At 47.3% G+C, this 16,681-nt stretch overlaps 8 protein-coding genes and 1 non-coding gene across 9 annotated transcripts; 5 read left to right on the forward strand and 4 right to left on the reverse strand.

The window, feature by feature from the left end:
* Nucleotides 1-954: 954 nt before the first annotated feature.
* On the reverse strand, nt 955-2,108 carry LOC118503179 (diphthine methyl ester synthase). Its single transcript, XM_036036154.1, has 2 exons — nt 1,861-2,108; nt 955-1,795 (listed from the first exon to the last, which is right to left on the reverse strand). Exons 1-2 carry the CDS (start codon nt 1,993-1,995, stop codon nt 1,064-1,066), a joined length of 867 nt encoding a protein of 288 aa, XP_035892047.1. The 5' UTR covers nt 1,996-2,108; the 3' UTR covers nt 955-1,063.
* Nucleotides 2,109-2,355: 247 nt separating this feature from the next.
* Nucleotides 2,356-4,462, forward strand: LOC118503189 (probable tubulin polyglutamylase ttll-15). The gene is made up of 2 exons (XM_036036170.1): nt 2,356-2,579; nt 2,646-4,462. The coding sequence occupies exons 1-2, from the start codon at nt 2,547-2,549 to the stop codon at nt 4,257-4,259; spliced, it is 1,647 nt and encodes a 548-aa protein (XP_035892063.1). The 5' UTR covers nt 2,356-2,546; the 3' UTR covers nt 4,260-4,462.
* Nucleotides 4,463-4,686: 224 nt separating this feature from the next.
* Nucleotides 4,687-6,123, forward strand: LOC118503191 (cleavage stimulation factor subunit 2-like). Its single transcript, XM_036036173.1, has 2 exons — nt 4,687-4,922; nt 4,994-6,123. Exons 1-2 carry the CDS (start codon nt 4,786-4,788, stop codon nt 6,036-6,038), a joined length of 1,182 nt encoding a protein of 393 aa, XP_035892066.1. The 5' UTR covers nt 4,687-4,785; the 3' UTR covers nt 6,039-6,123.
* A 111-nt stretch (nt 6,124-6,234) lies between these two features.
* LOC118503196 (dynein light chain 1, axonemal) lies at nt 6,235-7,313 on the forward strand. The gene is made up of 2 exons (XM_036036178.1): nt 6,235-6,703; nt 6,775-7,313. The coding sequence occupies exons 1-2, from the start codon at nt 6,546-6,548 to the stop codon at nt 7,217-7,219; spliced, it is 603 nt and encodes a 200-aa protein (XP_035892071.1). The 5' UTR covers nt 6,235-6,545; the 3' UTR covers nt 7,220-7,313.
* On the forward strand, nt 6,259-6,331 carry Trnar-ucg. The gene has a single exon. It is a non-coding gene; the product is annotated as a tRNA-Arg (tRNA).
* On the reverse strand, nt 7,237-8,970 carry LOC118503190 (zinc finger protein ZPR1). Its single transcript, XM_036036171.1, has 2 exons — nt 8,730-8,970; nt 7,237-8,629 (listed from the first exon to the last, which is right to left on the reverse strand). Exons 1-2 carry the CDS (start codon nt 8,838-8,840, stop codon nt 7,310-7,312), a joined length of 1,431 nt encoding a protein of 476 aa, XP_035892064.1. The 5' UTR covers nt 8,841-8,970; the 3' UTR covers nt 7,237-7,309.
* Nucleotides 8,971-9,143: 173 nt separating this feature from the next.
* Nucleotides 9,144-11,768, reverse strand: LOC118503193. The gene is made up of 3 exons (XM_036036175.1): nt 11,359-11,768; nt 10,385-10,942; nt 9,144-10,311 (listed from the first exon to the last, which is right to left on the reverse strand). The coding sequence occupies exons 1-3, from the start codon at nt 11,473-11,475 to the stop codon at nt 10,078-10,080; spliced, it is 909 nt and encodes a 302-aa protein (XP_035892068.1). The 5' UTR covers nt 11,476-11,768; the 3' UTR covers nt 9,144-10,077.
* Nucleotides 11,769-11,810: 42 nt separating this feature from the next.
* On the forward strand, nt 11,811-14,288 carry LOC118503188 (protein RFT1 homolog). Its single transcript, XM_036036169.1, has 4 exons — nt 11,811-12,175; nt 12,236-12,444; nt 12,518-13,013; nt 13,093-14,288. The coding sequence occupies exons 1-4, from the start codon at nt 12,116-12,118 to the stop codon at nt 14,029-14,031; spliced, it is 1,704 nt and encodes a 567-aa protein (XP_035892062.1). The 5' UTR covers nt 11,811-12,115; the 3' UTR covers nt 14,032-14,288.
* Nucleotides 14,289-14,338: 50 nt separating this feature from the next.
* LOC118503192 (DCN1-like protein 1) lies at nt 14,339-16,659 on the reverse strand. Its single transcript, XM_036036174.1, has 3 exons — nt 16,369-16,659; nt 15,605-16,189; nt 14,339-15,522 (listed from the first exon to the last, which is right to left on the reverse strand). Exons 1-3 carry the CDS (start codon nt 16,369-16,371, stop codon nt 15,127-15,129), a joined length of 984 nt encoding a protein of 327 aa, XP_035892067.1. The 5' UTR covers nt 16,372-16,659; the 3' UTR covers nt 14,339-15,126.
* Between the last annotated feature and the right edge of the window lie 22 nt (nt 16,660-16,681).

Below are 16,681 nucleotides of genomic sequence, written 5' to 3' on the forward strand. Positions count from 1 at the left end.
ACGCAGCCAACACTCCAGCGGCGGCGTGTTCAAATGAACAATTTGATGTGGCCAAACAAAAAGAAAAACACAACCTCTGCAACAAAGAAAGAAAATCAACAGCTAATTGAGAGGTCAACGCTCAAGACAAATTTCCTATACTGCCGCCGACAATAACAGTCTTAAATTATGTTCGTTTCAAGTTTAACCCCCTAGCGATGGTGACCGAACAGCTTTTTCTCAGCGAAGCGAATTTACCAGAAATTATTTAAATAGGTAAAAGGCCTAGATAGTTTTGATGCGGATGTTACTAAATCAATTTCTCACCTTTCCCGTTTGGTGTAAGAAGATTGAAATAGCATCGAAATAACATTGGCCAAAGATATTGACCTGGGCACGCTGCCAACCGTTGGCAACGAATGTTGGCCGAGCACAACGCAAAACTAAACCCCTGCAGCAGGTAAAATAGATGCCGGCTGCTAGAACCGATGGACCATCACCGGTCAATGGATTTGAAAAATCAAAAACACGTGGAGGGTCACTTCAAATTTCAAGAGCGGAATGTTGAAACATTTCTGCGAAAATTCTCGCTTTGGGGTGGTGGTTGTTACGGACACAAAAAGGTAAATTTTCCGAACACACATTAACAGAACATTAGTCCGGAATCTTGCCTTTTTCCCCTTGGTCGGTCTCGTCGGACAAAAACATTTCAAGGACACCGAGACGCCAATCATAAGCCGTTGAACTCTGGTGCGGATTCAAATGTTATGATTAATCCAGCACGCCACCACGCCTTAAAGGCACGTTTGGTCCTAAGACTAGGAGCCAAACAAAACGTTGCTGCCCTTGAACTTTGACCGTACCCGATGTCAACTTAGAGTTCGCACGATGACTGACTGCTGAGCTGCTCCGCGACTGATCGTGGTATCGTGCCGCGCGGTAAGGATAAAATCTCGCCGCCATGTAATTCACGCCTTTTTTGCTGGCCGACAGTGATTCATCGTTTTGTTTTTTATTATGTCATTTACATAGATTTTTATTTTATATCTCAGGACGCGTGATATACACGGCAGAAGAGACTTTTTTACTCCAGCTTACAATTGGTGTTACAATCTAGCGCGGCAAACTGTTGTAGGAACTCCTTTTCCAACTCGTGCATATGGCTGTTGGGAATGATGAGCGAGTGTAACGGTGGCCCCAGATCCATTTGTTGCATCTCGCGCAGCGTACAGGCAACAATTTTCTGGCTTTCATGTCCAACCCGGGCTAGTCCTACAATTAGCGAGTTCTCATGGAGCTTGTGCTCGTGCGGTGCTTTTTCGCTTGCCTCATCTTTCGATTTATTGGCGACAATCTCCAGCAGCTGTCCGGCCGCTTCACTCACGGACATAAACCGGGGCGGCATGTACTCGCGCTTCTTCTTCATCAGTGACTCCAGCGTTGGTTCCCTCACCTTAATGTCCAACAGACAGAGCGTGTGCAGTCCATGCTTGAGGTTGGCAACGATCTTATCGTAAAAGCTGTCCGGCTTCCAACTATCGTCCCAGTACGGAATCGAAACCGTCTCACCGAAATGGTACAACTGCAAACCGCAGCATCCCACGGCATTCATAATCGACGCGTTGTGCACGATGGATGTTGTGATTCCTCTTTCCTTTGCTCGTAGCATCAGATCGGTGTGAGTCGTTGCGCCAAACGGGTCTCCAACTACTAGAAATGCTATCGATTGGGTGGTGGCTCCATCCAAGATTTCATCCGCCCGTTGCTCGACCATTTCACGGTCAGCAAGAATAAGTTTCCTGCCGTAGAATTCTTCCTAAAGAAAGGGAGTTTATGAAAGGTGTGGTGCATTGAACGTGGTTTTGTTTCCATTTCCCGTACCAATTTCTCCTGTCCACAGCTTAAAATCGAAGTGTATGATTCGAGGTACACGCGTTCGCATTGTTTGATTATGTTCAACCCTTTCACCGTGATGTCCTCCGGATCACCCAGGCCCAGCCCGATAATGTAAAACATTTTACAGTTAAACGCGGCACAGTAGAATTTAAATAGATTCGTCTGAATTTGCCGGTCGATCGATTTTACGCAAAACAAACACACATGTTCTCGGTGACAGCTCCAAAACGTAAACAAATCGCCACCTGTCATTGGACGCTTCTCGTGAAAAACTTAGCAGGGTTTGCAAAGCATTATCTCGCCGTCCACATTAGCTTAAAACCAATATTTAGCTAAATTAGTTGGAAAAATACGAGCTTTCGGAATGTATCATTTTACTAGTTGTTTGTATATAATTGTATATGATGCAATAATGATTTAGCACAATGTGCAGAAATTTGCATTTCGGTCTTTTGCTGCTTGCGTGCCCCTGATTGGATTTGACTACGAAGGTGGATGTGGGCTTTATGCAAGCGACGAACCTGAAAATCAACCTGATCAGTCGAAAATGTACAACTCATTGCCGTAAGCCGTAATTTCAAACAAGCACATCCGGGATCGCTTCACTAGTGTCTCTTCCGTGTATCGCTGTCTCAGGCTTGCGTATTTGGTATGTGCATTGACTATCAATTATGACCGACAAACGAAAAGAGGTCACCAAAAAGGTAAAGTTATCGAGTGCAGCATATTTGAACAGTTTTAAGAGATTGAAGAGAAATTTTGCTTTTCAGACTGATGATCATCGGTCCAACACAGAGGATGGCATCAAAACGCGTCCTGCCAAGCCATCTACAGCACCGATGCAGCCTAAGCGTACGGTCGAAGAAGATCGGGGAAGCTTTTTCGATCTACGTACAACGACGGGCCAGATTCTGTTCATCACGGTGACCGTCACCGCTGTAACATTGGTGCAATGTCTTCCGAAAGATGCGTTGAAAGCGCTACTGAACCTTCAACCCCTGGCGAAAGAGTGTCCGCATCCCGAAGTACAGTTTGTCGAGCGGCAGATCGTTGCCCACGAGACACGCCCAAAGTATTGGGTGTTTGGACGAAACCCTACCGGAAGCCACCTGTTACATGTGCACAATGTACTGCAGCGGATCGGTGTGGATCAAACCAGCAACGAAACGACCGACTGGGATCTGCTTTGGGCGCATGATTATCCGTTCCGTAAGGTAAATCTGCAGCGTACGAAGCGCCACCAGCTGGTAAATCATTTCCCAGGGTCCGGCTACATAACAAACAAGGTGGATCTGTCCACCACCAAGCTGAAGTACATTCCAGCCGCGTTCAAACTGCCAGTCGAAACGGACCAATTCCGGGAGTACGCTGCAGCGAATGGAGGTAAGCAGTTTGTGCAGAAGAATAATCAACATCGCCACATACAGATAAAGGATATCGATGAAATCGATTTCACCAATAACGAAACATTTGTCCAAGAGTTTATTGACGATCCACTGCTGGTCGATGGTTACAAATTCGACATCGGAGTGTACACGGTGATAACGTCGATCGATCCGCTACGTGTGTACATCTACAAGGGAGACATTCTGTTTCGATACTGTCCCGTGCCCTACTACCCGTTTAATGCTTCCGACGTGGACAAGTACATCGTTGGTGACGACTATCTGCCAACATGGGAAGTGCCATCGCTGAAACAGTACTATACCAAGCACGGGTTCGGGATGAAGGATTCCTTTGATGCATACATCAGAAGCACGGGCCGGGATCCGCACACGATCTGGGAGCAAGTGGAAGATGCAATACGGTTGTTGATTCTCAAGAAAGAATCTTTACTCGCGGGGCTACTATCGCGTTACGCGCATAAGCGAAACTTTTTCGAAATGATGCGCTTTGACCTGGTAGTGGACAACAAGCTAAGGGTGTACCTGATGGAAGCCAACATGAGCCCGAATCTTTCCTCTGCTCACTTCAAACCGAACCGGCTGCTTTACGAGCAGGTGATCTACAACCTGTTCCAGCTGGTCGGCGTTGGTTCGAGCATTCGGCGAGATTCGTTTCGCAAACAATCGCCAGACACGGAAGCGATGCTGACTGCGCTCAAGAACCTTGCAACCGCCGCAAACCAATGCGCGGAAGTGCCCTGTACGGAGTCTTGCGCTCCGGTAGAATGTCAGCTGTGTAGTACGTGCCTGGAGGAAAACGATCGTGATGATTTACAGCGTGCCTATCGCGAGCACATGAATCGCGGAGATATGAAACGCATTTTCCCCGTGCCAAAAGCAGACCAAGTGCGAGTCAATTACGAATCACTGTCGGCAAAGAACCAGTTTATGACAAAATGGTTCGAGGAAAAGTGCAAAACAGATCAATCGTACTGCTAGTTTTGGTTAGTTACAATCTGACGGTGCTCTTAGGCGGTAAGAATTTTTTTTATTTATAACTTCCGCATACAATTTTTAAACTCAGCGAAACGATTCATCAAGCGGCAAATACTTCATTTAGGGAACTGTTTCATTTCGATAACACATCGTCTCAACGATTTTTATGGCTAAGATTTCATGGTTAATAAACTTTTTAAACTAAATCATTTGAAATTGTATCGGCCGGGTAGAGAAAAGGCGCAGCGATGTTTTGCGACTCAATTTTTGGTTCTTTTATTAGCCACTTACTTAATTGTTCGTTTATTTCCACCAAATCAACCATTATTTTCAAAACAACTGAAAAACAATCAGACGTAAATATGACGGAGCACAAATGTCAAAATGAATTTAACGTCAAACTGCTCGTAGTGGTATGACCTGGTGCAACGTCATTCTCACTCAAAACAAGCCCTCTTTTCATGTGTTTGGTTGTGGGGTGGCATAGTTTGTAATCTAAAACCCAATCGTATTAAAAATCCCCCCCAAAATGGGTGATCGCAATCATGATCCGGGCATTATGGACAAATCGATGCGTTCGGTGTTCGTGGGCAATATCCCGTACGATGCGACTGAGGAAGCGTTGAAGGAAATCTTCTGTGAGGTTGGTCTGGTGCTGTCCATGAAGTGAGTACAAGCCGGTCTTTACCGTTGTAACGTTGGATGTACTTTTGCTAATATCTACCATCTATTTGGAGGTTGGTGTACGATCGTGAATCTGGAAAGCCGAAAGGATATGGATTTTGCGAGTACAAGGACAAAGAGACTGCACTGAGCGCGATGCGTAACCTGAACGGGTACGTGTTCGGTGGACGCCCGCTACGCGTGGACAACGCTTGCACGGAAAAGTCCCGCATGGAAATGGCTGCCCTGCTGCACGTGAACCGTGCCGAAAGCCCGTACGGCGAGCACTGCTCGCCACAGCATGCGCCGGAAGTGATCACGAAGCACGTTAGCAGCATGCCACCGGAACGCTTGCACGAGCTGATGCTACAGATGAAACAGTTGGTGCAAACCAACCTTTTCGAGGCACGGCACCTGCTCATGCAAAATCCTCAACTAGCGTACGCACTGCTCCAGGTGCAGGTGCTCTCGAAGGCGATCGATCCCGCCGCAGCTTATTCATTTCTGTACAAATCCCAATCCACGCCCAACTTTAACGACCAATTTCAACCAAACCAACCTCAAGGTGGGGGCATGCAGGGGAATTCGGCACAATTCATGCCGATACCTTTCGGTGGAAATGGGAATGCCGATAACTATCGCCCGAACGTGGATCCTCGACTCGGGCGTCAGGCCGCATCGGGTGTAAACGATTACGATCACCGGAATCGTTTTGCAGCCGGCGCACAGGCAGCGCAAAGACCAACGCCCCTGCCGCCACAAAGTGCCCCACCATTCCCAACCGATCCGAGACAGCGGCCCGTCGACCCGCGGATGGGTAAGGATCCCCGCTTGATGAATGCTGCCGGTGGCCATTTCGCACCGAACGCAAATCAATCCCAACCAAGCGTTGGTGGAAGACCGATGGTTCCACCGCCCAGTGCCGCATCGCTATCGGCGGCCTCGTCCGGACTGAACTTGGATCCGCTGCCTAGCGATGCCACCGATCAGGAGAAGGCCGCACTGATCATGCAAGTGCTGCAGTTGTCCGACGAACAGATCAACCTGTTGCCCCCGGAGCAGCGCAACAGTATCCTGGTACTAAAGGAGCAAATAGTGCGAAGTACGCAAATCAGATGAATATTACTTGAGATAGAGATAAAGTTGGTCCAAAAATGATGAAGAATAAAACGTATGCACCGAATATGATGTGCTGTTACACTTATGTTTACAATGTTCTCTTGATTTATTCATAAAAAAAAATCTTATCGAATGAGGAAAAGAATCTGTGGACAGCGTGGTGAATGGAGCAAATGTCGGCTAGATATTTATAGCACAAAATTTGCCCTCCCTCCAGCTGGGCCGTGTGGCCTAATGGAGAAGGCGTCGGACTTCGGATCCGAAGATTGCAGGTTCGAGTCCTGTCACGGTCGCTCGAGCGAAAATACTTTTTTGTACTACCTCTGACGGCCACATGCGCGCGCTACATTATGCTGTCGTCTCTTTCTCACCATGGTAACACCATATGAAAGGGGTGATGTGTTTGTTACTTATTTATTTGCTTGCTTTGCTACATTCTCTACATTTTTATTTCGTGTTCTTAAAAGTGTTTACACGTAAAACGACCCACTTTTTAGTAGTAACAGCATGGCAATAGCCAAAGCAACCACCATCAAGGAAGCACTCAAACGCTTGGAAGATCGTACGAAAACTAATTCGTGCGACGAGAAAGAAATCGACCTGTGTTTCCAATGGCCACCGATCGAAAAGATGGATACCACCTTCTCGACACTGACCGCATGCCAGTGAGTTAATGTGCGACCAGGCATAAATAAACGCATTAATTAAACCTCTTGTTTTCGGCGACTCTCGACAGAAAACTATCTCTATCTACCAACATGATCGACAAAATTTACGGACTAAGTGGCATGAAGAACCTGCGGGTGCTCTCGTTGGGACGGAACTACATCAAGGCCATTTCAGGTCTGGAAGGTGTGAGTGATACGCTGGAAGAGCTGTGGATCAGTTACAACTTGATCGAGAAGCTGAAAGGCATAAGCGTGCTGAAAAAGCTCAAAGTGCTCTACATGAGCAACAACCTGGTGAAGGATTGGGTCGAGTTTAACCGACTGGCGGATCTGCCCATGCTGGAAGATTTGCTCTTTGCCGGCAACCCGCTGGTGGAATCGATGGAGGAAAGCATTTGGCGGGCAGAGGCCAGCAAAAGGCTGCTGCCACTGAAAAAACTAGACGGTGAAACGGTTATTCGAGAAGATGCCGATTCGCAGAACCAGCAGGGAGCGGGACAAGCCGAGAAGTAAATAAAAACGGTTGAAGCCCTCCCTCCTGCAGCACAGTTGAATGCCGCATTTACGCGTTGTTTATTCTGAAAATAAACGGTTCATATATGGTTAACAATCTTCTTTTCCCTCCTCATTGCTCGTCTCTTCTCCATAATTTTCCGTCTTCATATCGTTCAACCCCAATTCCTCGTTCTGCTCGTACGATCGATGATAGCGAATTATCCGCAGGGCCGTATCGGGTGTACCGTCATCGTTCAGCGACTGCACATAGCTGTTGCCCGTCGGATCATCCATCACGACCGTCAGCGGCTTTTGGCCAGCAATGGCAGCATCCAGCTGGCCGAAGAATTTGTCCATCCGTTCCTTCGTTTCCGCATCGTTCGAATCCATGAACATGCCCGTACTTTCCACCAACTGTTCGCGCATCGCCGTCAGCAACCCTTCGATCGTGGTAAACCGGCCCCCGAGTGCACCGGCCCCGACCTCACAATCAAGCTCGCGGATGTGCAGACTGCAGGATTCCGATTTCAGTACGTCACGGGCAAAGTCGATCCTACCCCGTACGCTGACTTCGATTTTCACTCCCTGCTCCTCGATGCCACCGCCCGGCTTCACCTCGTTCGTGCGCAAACCACAGTTGTCACAAACAGTGGCCATTATCACTACCTCCTTGAAATGTGGCACCGTGGTAACCTTCATGTTTGTGTCACAGGGCGCGGCACATTCTGGGCAGTTGGTCTGGAACTGCAGCACCTCACCCTGCAGCTCCTCCAGCGGCCAAGTTCCGTCGCGGATCGGTTTCAACAAACTGTCCACCTCCTCCGGAACGGTTTCGAGCTGCACCGATTCCTCAACCACATTCTTCCGTTCGTCCGAACCGACTTCTTCGTGCGTGAAAATGCCCAGCATATGGTTCTGATCTTTCGTACGTTGGAAGTGCGATATCGTGGTAGCTGGGTCTTTGTGCGGCGCGTTCGGATTTTCCACAAAGCTGTTGCCCGAAATGTCCTTTATCGTCAGTGTGAATGGCCGTTCCAATTCTTTCAGCGTCTGCAGACTGGCAATAAACGTTTCGATCTGCTCCGCCGCTTCCGGGTGCTGTATGCGACGGACGGGCTGATCCTGTTCCAAGCCCCGTATCACACGATCGATAATGCCTTCCACTGTGGTGACTTCGCCCTTCTGCGATTGGGCCGGAATCTCGAAATCAAGCTCCTCTATCCGTATGCTGGAATAGTCGGACTTTACCACGCGCCGGTTCAGATCACGAGCGGTCACAATCTCGGTACGTATCTCGACACCCTTCGGTGCGATCTCACCGCCGGGCTGTATTTCATTGTTATCGAAGCCACAGTGGTCGCAGGAAAACGACATAATCACCACTTCCTTGTAGAAAGGGATTTGCGTCAACAGCAAGCGTGTGATGCCCTAAAACAAGCAAAGGAACGGCATTGAAGGCATTGTTCGTGCAAACCGCGCAAACACTGGCCACACGGCGACCCTTCTTAACCCAACTTTCACAACTTACATTCTCCTGGCAGTTCATGCACATGGACTCAACTTCGGTGGCGCTTAGTTCTGGTTCTTCCTCGACGTTTAGCTTCGGGAACATGCCGCTAGGCTCTGCTATCGTTTCCATGGTGGGTTTTGTGCTAGTTTCTTTTGGAAAAAATCAACCGGGATCTCTACTTTCTCGAAAAATCGATTCGTTTCGATGCGAACAATTACTTTGGAAGCAGAAAAATACAAACAAATGCTGCATGCTGACAGGAATGCATTGACGTTTGCCCTAAACAACAAGGTTTTTGCATCAAAGATAAACCCCTGAACTTAAAAGGCCTTTTCAATGCTGGCAGTTTGTTTGTTCACAAGACCGTTGGTATTCTTACTTGGCGGAGAATCGGATGAATTTCTCATGGTACGCTGAAAGAAACTCTGTTCGTCATTTAAAAAAATGGCATTATTCAGTTTAGCATTTATTTCACATTCATATCCACCGCAAACCATTTCAGCTTTGGTACCATTCGCTACTACAAGGTCCGCTTCTACATTACGCACGTTTTTAAGTGTTTGCTCTGGTGGATAATAGGCTCGAGTAATGTAATGATCACTGACGGGTTTTGGGAATAGTTTGCACGCTTCAAAAACGGCGACTGAGGATGATCAAAATCGTTCCAGGACACTGAACTGGACACATTGCTGAATGCAAAACATTTCCGACGCACGCAAAAGATGCAAGGTTCTACGCTAGAAGTGACCTGCAATACCAAGCCATTCTATTCAAATGGCCACATTCTTGAGGAATCGATATAGATTACCATCTGACCCGTGCGAAGGGACATGCCAGTTTTGGTCACACGAAGGATGCACAAAAGTGTCTTCATTTCTGTATTGTTCCTCCAAAGGAGAGAAGCGTTCATTAAACAAGCAATCCGAAATGTGCCTATAACATGATAGCAAAAATTTTGATTGACACAACGTTGCAGCTTAAATAACGCAAAATATAAAAATGCAAACAAAAACGGACGTAACCTAGTTGCGGACCTATTAAAAGTACGCGCTATTGAATCCTTTGGCTCCCATAGATGTATGATAAATTAATATAAAACCACAAGCACTTTTCCTCAGCGCGGCCCATCTTTGTGTTGCAATCGTCGTGACGTGTGTGACTGGCGACGACGACGGTAGCCATAGTAGTTACTTGCGCTCGTTAGTAGGTCGAGTAGCAGTAGTAGTAGAAGTAGTGGTAGCAGTAGTAGTAATCTATAGGCAAGCATTTACCCAAACAGCTTGACTACGCTCGTATCCCAATGGCACAGTGGTATTCATTTGCTAGTACTTGATTTTTCACACGAAATGTCGCACGACAGGGAGAGCTAGACAAATTTAACCAACTGGACAGTACCATCACTGCATCCGGCATACACCTGCATTTTGTCGGCTCCAATGGCGAGGGAATTGATGCAGACGGCACCAAGAGCAACTTCACCATTCAATTTCGGTTCCTTCGCATCCAGCTCAGACCACTGTTTGATGATACCGTCATAGCCTGCTGTGTACAGATACTCATCCTTAGCAACCATCGCGTTAATGATCATGCTATGCGCTTTCTGAAAGAGAACAAATGCGTTTAGCTCAAATGTTTTCCCATTCCGAAGACTTTTTTTTCTTATGCAAACTTACCTCTTTGGTCCATATAACAGGATACTGCTCCTTTTTGCTATTCTTAATCATAGCAATACCCAACCCATCACGCGTCAATATTGCGACATTGCTGTACACGCCTTCCTCGGTGCAACCTCCACAAAGCCGTACCGGGCATCTTCCGGGGATGGACGCTTTCGTCATGAAGCGACCGGAAGCAGACCCCTCGATGATTTCCGTCACCGTCAGATCGTTATCCCGGATCGAGTAGATTATGTTGTTTTGGATGGCCATCGAGCGCACCTGCTCGACAACGTTAAACTTATACTTAATGCGCTGATCGATCCACATCGTTATGATGCCCTTATCATCGCCACTGTACAAATTGTCCTTCAGGTCGACAAACAAACATTCGATCTCATCGTTGCATTTCAGCAGCTCCTTGCATTCATCGCTGCCGGCCGGGTTCGTAAGGCATTTGATCGTTCCATCACTACTGCTAGTATATAGCTGTCCTTTCGAGTCGATTGCCACGGCATAAATATAGCCCTCGTGGGGAGTAAGCTCTTTTAACAACCGTACATCTTTACTCCATACCTACAATATATGGATAAACATTGTAATTAATTGTCAGCTTCCCTGCAATTCTTTCGAACGGTTCGAGCGGACCGGTCATTCAAAAGATTTTATGGATAAATGAATAAGTCGAGCGTGTGTCCGGCACAAGGATCGAATGGCGCCGATAAAATCTGTTCGTTCTGTAGATAAACGTTATCTTCACCCTTCCCACCAACGCACCGCCGCGTTACGCTAACTTGCACCATCATTTTGCATAACTTCAGCACCGTATCTAAGATGACGAGATGATCACGGAGTACCAAGACCCACGGCAGCGGGGAACTAAATTTAGATCGCAACACTCATCATCTTCGAGAATAATCTCTCTCTAGAAACCAGCCCGAAAATGAAAACAACCCATTTATGGTAAAAAGAGAAATAGCCGCATCATTTACCTTCACTTTTCCATCTCCGCCAGCGCTGAAGACATGATCACGGTGGAATACAACGGCCGTCGTATCACTGCTATGTTTATCACCATCTCCTGACACGTTCTCCACCGTTGCGGGCATTTTGCTTGTACCGCTTCACAGTACCGCTGGTGGTAAACGGGAGAAAAACTCGGATCGCCTACTTTGATCAAAGATTCCACGTAGCGTCGATGGAACACGAACACGATTATGGAACGCGGCGAGTGATGGAGAGGGTGATAATTGTATCAACAATCACAATGTTATCTGCAATCACTGCCTAAAACAGATGCGGCGCCTGGAAATAATTGCAGATGGACAGACTGCAGACAGCAGCTCGGGGAAACTCTCGCGCGGCACAACACAAATAAACCAGAAAGTGTTTTGAACGAAAGAAGCTGTCAGCTGGCTGTCAGTTGGCTGTCAGCCAGCTCGTTCCAACGTCACAACAATTGACCACAGCACAAATCAGCTGTCCCAGTCGAGCTCGGTAAACATAAATAAAGTGAGCCGCGCGCGCGGTGGCGAGAAGTTTTTCCCTTTTCCCAAGGCCGCAGGCCTTTTTGGCTCCAAGGCAAGGATGCAATAGTTACGCGTTGTTACGGAACAGCGAGCGAAAATCGTCCTTCCCCGTTTCCGAAGACAAGTTCTGCTGAACGTTGCATGCGTTCTGTGTGTTTTTGTTTGTTAACGTGTTAGTTAGTTTGTATATATATATAGACACAAACCAATTTAATTCGCTATGGGTCGAAATGTTTTAGTTAGCAGCTTGCAGAATGCCTCCTTTAGCATCGTCTTCCAGGTAACGATTCCCTTACTGTCCAGCTTTTGCAGCTACTAATGATTGCTTTCCCTGTCTCAGATCATCTGCCGGTGTATCACATTCGCCATCAATGCATTCATTGTGCGAAACGTAGGCCGCGAGGTACTGGGGATAACGAATGTGCGTTTGCTGTTGCTCGAGAGTACCCTCCTGTTCCTTTCGAAGGAAGCGATCATCCGATCGGCCCTTAGCTCCCGCCACAACAAGCAGTGCAGTTGGGCGCAACTTGTTAACCAGCTGTGGATAACGTAAATGATGCGCTCCTTGCCTTGCCTGTCGCGATTCGTTCTAACGCTAGTATCTGCGTTCTCTTCTTTGCAGCGTTCCCGTATGCTTTACGCTTGCCATCCCATGCCTATACATATGGCTAAACTGGCTTTCACCCGTGGATGCTATCTACAGCGAACAGTATCGGTTCGGCTGTTTCGCCATAGCCTTCTCTTGCATCATCGAAATGACGGCCGAAGCACCAATCTTTGTGGGACAGGTGTTCTGTTTTGTGAAGCTTAAGGTCATCCTCGACACTGGCCACATCTTCATCCGATCGTTCATTTTCATCCTGATCGTACTGCTGAACAAGGACGTTACGATCTACGCTTTCGGGATCGCACAAATTACGAGCGCGTGCACGATTATCGTCGGAAACTATGCATTCTACTACTTTTATATACCGCGGTTGCTGCAGTATCGGAAGGAACTGAAGAGGCTAGACGATAAGTACGTGCTGCGGGAGCGCTATGGACAGCATTATGAAAATATGGACGATTTCCCGTTTGTTTCCATCAAGCAAATGCTTCCGGGAGTGTTACCAAACTCGGTAAGTACATCCGCCTTAGTCGCGAGTAAACATTCTCCTCATACTTTTTTTTTCACCTTCTTGCATTCACCGGGCGTAGAACTCCATGTTCAATTCCGACCTACAAACGCTTGTACTGAGCTTCGCCAAGCAGGGCATCCTGAAGCAGGTGTTAACCGAGGGCGAAAAGTATGTGATGTCCGTCAGCCCGGTGCTGACGTTTAGCGAGCAGGCAACATATGATGTTGTGAACAATATGGGCAGCCTAGCTGCACGATTCATCTTCCGTCCCATCGAGGACAGCAGCTATTTCTATTTCACCCAAACGATCGCACGCGATACGACGCTTGCGGAGCAAAAGCGTGAGCTGGTACTGGAAGCATCGGACGTGCTGGCGTACGTTATGAAAACGGTGACCTCCATCGGGTTGCTTGCGTTCGTGTTTGCACAAAGCTACTCCGGCACAGTGTTGCTTCTGTACGGTGGGTCAGACTTTGTCGAAGGAGGTCTTCCCGAGCAGCTGCTTCGCTGGCACAGCCTCGCAATCGTTCTGCTTGCCCCGAACGGCATCACCGAGGGCTATATGTTTGCTACCAACACATCCAAACAGATCGACACCTACAACTACTATATGGCGTTCTTCTCCGTCACATTTCTGCTGCTATCGTACCAACTGACCAATTGGTTCGGACCGGTCGGGTTTATATTGGCCAACTGTTGCAACATGAGCTTCCGCATTAGCTACAGCGTGTTTTACATTAACAAACACTTCCGGTCGGTTGGTATGTTGCCGTTGCGGAAATCTCTGCCCGGCCCGATGTACCTGAGCGTGCTGATTGTGTGTGGCATTGTGTGCAAAATTTCCGAAGCATATTTCAGTGAACGTTCCATTCTGTGCCATCTGCTAGTTGGTGCGCTTTGCACTGGACTGTCCGTTGGTACGTGGAGCTTTGAAAATCGGGAACTGTTGCGCACGGGATTGGCGCGGTATCGGTCGCGCAAGCAAAGTCTGACACCGACCGAAACTCCCGGAAACTAAAATCTCCTCCTTTTTCTTGACAAGTTCAATCCGTACCAAAGACATTGTAGATGGCTTGCTCGCCATCTACGCTAGCAATTTTACAATATCTTTTTGTATTGGCGAGTGAGGGCTTCTCGCTTGTATATGAAGGCGGCTAAACGAAATTGCTTAAGCTCTATTGTGCACAACGAATGACGACGACCATTCATGAACAATATGATCAAATTCACGCGGAAATTTATATTAAATAAGTAATAAAATGCTACCGATAGGAACCTTTTCATCGTTTCGGACTCTCTAGGGTGAGAAAGAAAGTAGGTGAAGGTACATTTGTAACTTAATTATTGGTGTAATCGATAGATTTTTCTTTAAACCAATGCTATGCAGGATCTTGCTGCTAGGCAAAATTTCGAAATTACCCTAAAACCTTACTCCTGCTTCACTTTGCATACGCTAATGTTTAATGTTTCTCCAACCAGCTACTGTGCCTTCACCCGGCCACACACACTTTCATGGCGCTATAGCAAAACCTATGGAAAACATAAAAATTATACAACAAAGCTACACACATAACTGGACAAATTTTGCATGCCATTTATCAAACGATGAATGAAATGAACGAAACAGAAAACAAGCTAATGTACTCATATTCTGGCGCCGATTCCCTAACCATGCGCCTTCGAACTTCGAACGGAAACAGATACGCAATATCGCACCCGGTACACAGGATCGGCATGCGTATTGCCAAGCCATCAAGGACTTTGTGGGGAGCGTTGTGGATAAAAAAAGGAATGCACATGCAGTTTAAAATGTGCCAGCACGCTGGCTTGACTGACTGAGCGAGATAATCCATTTGTGGCGTACGGTAGGAACCAGCCACCTGTACGAACCACCGAGAAAACACTTTCGCTTGCACTTGCCACCCAAGTGACTGTAAACAAGTCAGCAACACGTACGAAAAAAAGATGCTAAAACTTATGTAGCCGCAGTTCCAGCGGAATCCCATCGGCAAACAGGAAAGTAAGAGAGAGATAGAGAGTGAGAGAGCGGGACTTGGACTGACTGACTGCTCTCTATGCTGCCGGCTATCGGACCTGATATCTAGTAGTGACTCTAGTAAAACATGTTGGCCGCACTACCGGCAGCTGTGCCGTAGGGGCTCGATCGGCTACCACCGTACGGATTGGTCGTCGTCGTTGTTGTGGAGGTGGCCGTGCCCGCGCCCGGAACGGTTACGCTGCTCATCATGACGCCCGAGGTGGATGGGACATGCTGCATCGAGAGTGAGCTGCATCCGACACCAGACCCACCAATGTGTCCGCCGGTCGTGGAAGTGATAACTGACGGATGCGTTACCTTATTCTGTTTGAGGCACCATTCGACAAAGTCGTCGATCAGCACCGGCCATGCTCCCTCTGCGTCATAGTTGGACATGCTGTCGTCAATGTACGTGGCAAAATCGAGCAGCAAGTTCCACGTATCTTTTGGAATTGATCGCTTATGGTTTTCCTGTCACGTTGTTTGAGTAAAACGGCAGACATTAGTGGTCGAGATAAAGCAGACACTCTTCGCTCGCGGCTACCATACTTACCACCAGGAACTTGCACCACAGATCTAGAAATTTAAACCGATCCTTAAGTACAATGTTCCAGTACGCGATGGCCATGTCCAGATCGAGCCCCTTCTGACCCGGATCCTTTGCGTAGTTGAAGGTGAACTGGTAGAAATCTTTAAACCGTCCCGGATCCTTCAGCTCCTGCTCGAGGCGCGGCAACTTCTCCTTTAGCTTCTCTATGCTATCGACACCGAGATCATAGAATCCATTGATAAATTCATGCCGAGCGAATTCACACTGTGCTTCCGCCTTGAAGCGCCAGGCAATGATAAGCACCAGTTTGGACTCCGGATTTAGGTTCAGATCCTCCAGAAATCGTTCCACACCATCCGAGTTGATTTTGTTCGGGTCGGCTGGGTCGCGGTACACGTTAAACAGCTGTTCAATTTTCTTCCTGTCCAGCTCGCGGTAGTACAGATCGGGATTTTGGAAATAGGTATCGCAGGATAGATCAAGCTTCCATTCATTGTCCTGCAGGCATCGGATGGCCGTCTGCTCTCCCGTGTGTGTGAGTGAAATGAATTTGTTTACCTTTACCTTCTGATTGAGCTTTAGTTTGTTCTGTAAAGGGAAACCGATAAATATAGTAGCAGTGTTGGTGAATTTGCGAAAACAAAAGGGAGAAACATTTGATTCCTCGCGACACGGGCAACCATAAACTGTGGCAACAGTAATTGCACAAAACACAGCAGCTACCTTACAACACCTGCAATGTGCTGTTGCTCACTGTTTGAACTTACCATAGTTTTTTTTTGCAACAGATCAAAGGTCAACGTGCACGCGTGTATGAATAGGTTTTAGTAAAATTTCAACTATGGTTCGTACTATTTTAATATTTTCCTCCAAGAGAACGTAATGTAAACATTAAGCCAAATTGAACTATCTGCTGACAGCTGAAAAAACGACCAACTCAAGGCGCGTGTACACGGTGTGCGATTTCTTGCGCAAGACAACTTCCACGAGAAGGGATGTAAATTTGCCACATGATCGATCTGTCGCCGTTTGTTGTTTATGAGCTGCTCACACAGTATGGAATAGTGTTTGAACGAATTA

Source organism: Anopheles stephensi, chromosome 2 (genome assembly GCF_013141755.1).
Source record: "Anopheles stephensi strain Indian chromosome 2, UCI_ANSTEP_V1.0, whole genome shotgun sequence".
NCBI classification, from domain to species: Eukaryota; Metazoa; Arthropoda; class Insecta; order Diptera; family Culicidae; genus Anopheles; species Anopheles stephensi.

Excerpts from the sequence above, each read along its gene's own strand:
- LOC118503190 (XM_036036171.1), bottom strand. The coding sequence starts at position 8,840 with ATGGAAACGATAGCAGAGCCTAGCGGCATGTTCCCGAAGCTAAACGTC. Across the intron at positions 8,630-8,729 it reads GCATGAACTGCCAGGAGAAT|GGCATCACACGCTTGCTGTT; the intron begins GTAAGTTGTGAA and ends TGCTTGTTTTAG.
- LOC118503191 (XM_036036173.1), top strand. The coding sequence starts at position 4,786 with ATGGGTGATCGCAATCATGATCCGGGCATTATGGACAAATCGATGCGT. Across the intron at positions 4,923-4,993 it reads GGTCTGGTGCTGTCCATGAA|GTTGGTGTACGATCGTGAAT; the intron begins GTGAGTACAAGC and ends ATCTATTTGGAG.
- LOC118503189 (XM_036036170.1), top strand. The coding sequence starts at position 2,547 with ATGACCGACAAACGAAAAGAGGTCACCAAAAAG. Across the intron at positions 2,580-2,645 it reads GAAAAGAGGTCACCAAAAAG|ACTGATGATCATCGGTCCAA; the intron begins GTAAAGTTATCG and ends TTTGCTTTTCAG.
- LOC118503192 (XM_036036174.1), bottom strand. Across the intron at positions 15,523-15,604 it reads TGTGGTGCAAGTTCCTGGTG|GAAAACCATAAGCGATCAAT; the intron begins GTAAGTATGGTA and ends ACAACGTGACAG.
- LOC118503188 (XM_036036169.1), top strand. The coding sequence starts at position 12,116 with ATGGGTCGAAATGTTTTAGTTAGCAGCTTGCAGAATGCCTCCTTTAGC. Across the intron at positions 12,445-12,517 it reads GTTAACCAGCTGTGGATAAC|CGTTCCCGTATGCTTTACGC; the intron begins GTAAATGATGCG and ends TCTTCTTTGCAG. Across the intron at positions 13,014-13,092 it reads CGGGAGTGTTACCAAACTCG|AACTCCATGTTCAATTCCGA; the intron begins GTAAGTACATCC and ends CACCGGGCGTAG.
- LOC118503193 (XM_036036175.1), bottom strand. The coding sequence starts at position 11,475 with ATGCCCGCAACGGTGGAGAACGTGTCAGGAGATGGTGATAAACATAGC. Across the intron at positions 10,943-11,358 it reads GCGGAGATGGAAAAGTGAAG|GTATGGAGTAAAGATGTACG; the intron begins GTAAATGATGCG and ends CATATATTGTAG. Across the intron at positions 10,312-10,384 it reads CTGTTATATGGACCAAAGAG|AAAGCGCATAGCATGATCAT; the intron begins GTAAGTTTGCAT and ends GTTCTCTTTCAG.
- LOC118503196 (XM_036036178.1), top strand. The coding sequence starts at position 6,546 with ATGGCAATAGCCAAAGCAACCACCATCAAGGAAGCACTCAAACGCTTG. Across the intron at positions 6,704-6,774 it reads TCGACACTGACCGCATGCCA|AAAACTATCTCTATCTACCA; the intron begins GTGAGTTAATGT and ends GACTCTCGACAG.
- LOC118503179 (XM_036036154.1), bottom strand. The coding sequence starts at position 1,995 with ATGTTTTACATTATCGGGCTGGGCCTGGGTGATCCGGAGGACATCACG. Across the intron at positions 1,796-1,860 it reads GCTGTGGACAGGAGAAATTG|GAAGAATTCTACGGCAGGAA; the intron begins GTACGGGAAATG and ends CCCTTTCTTTAG.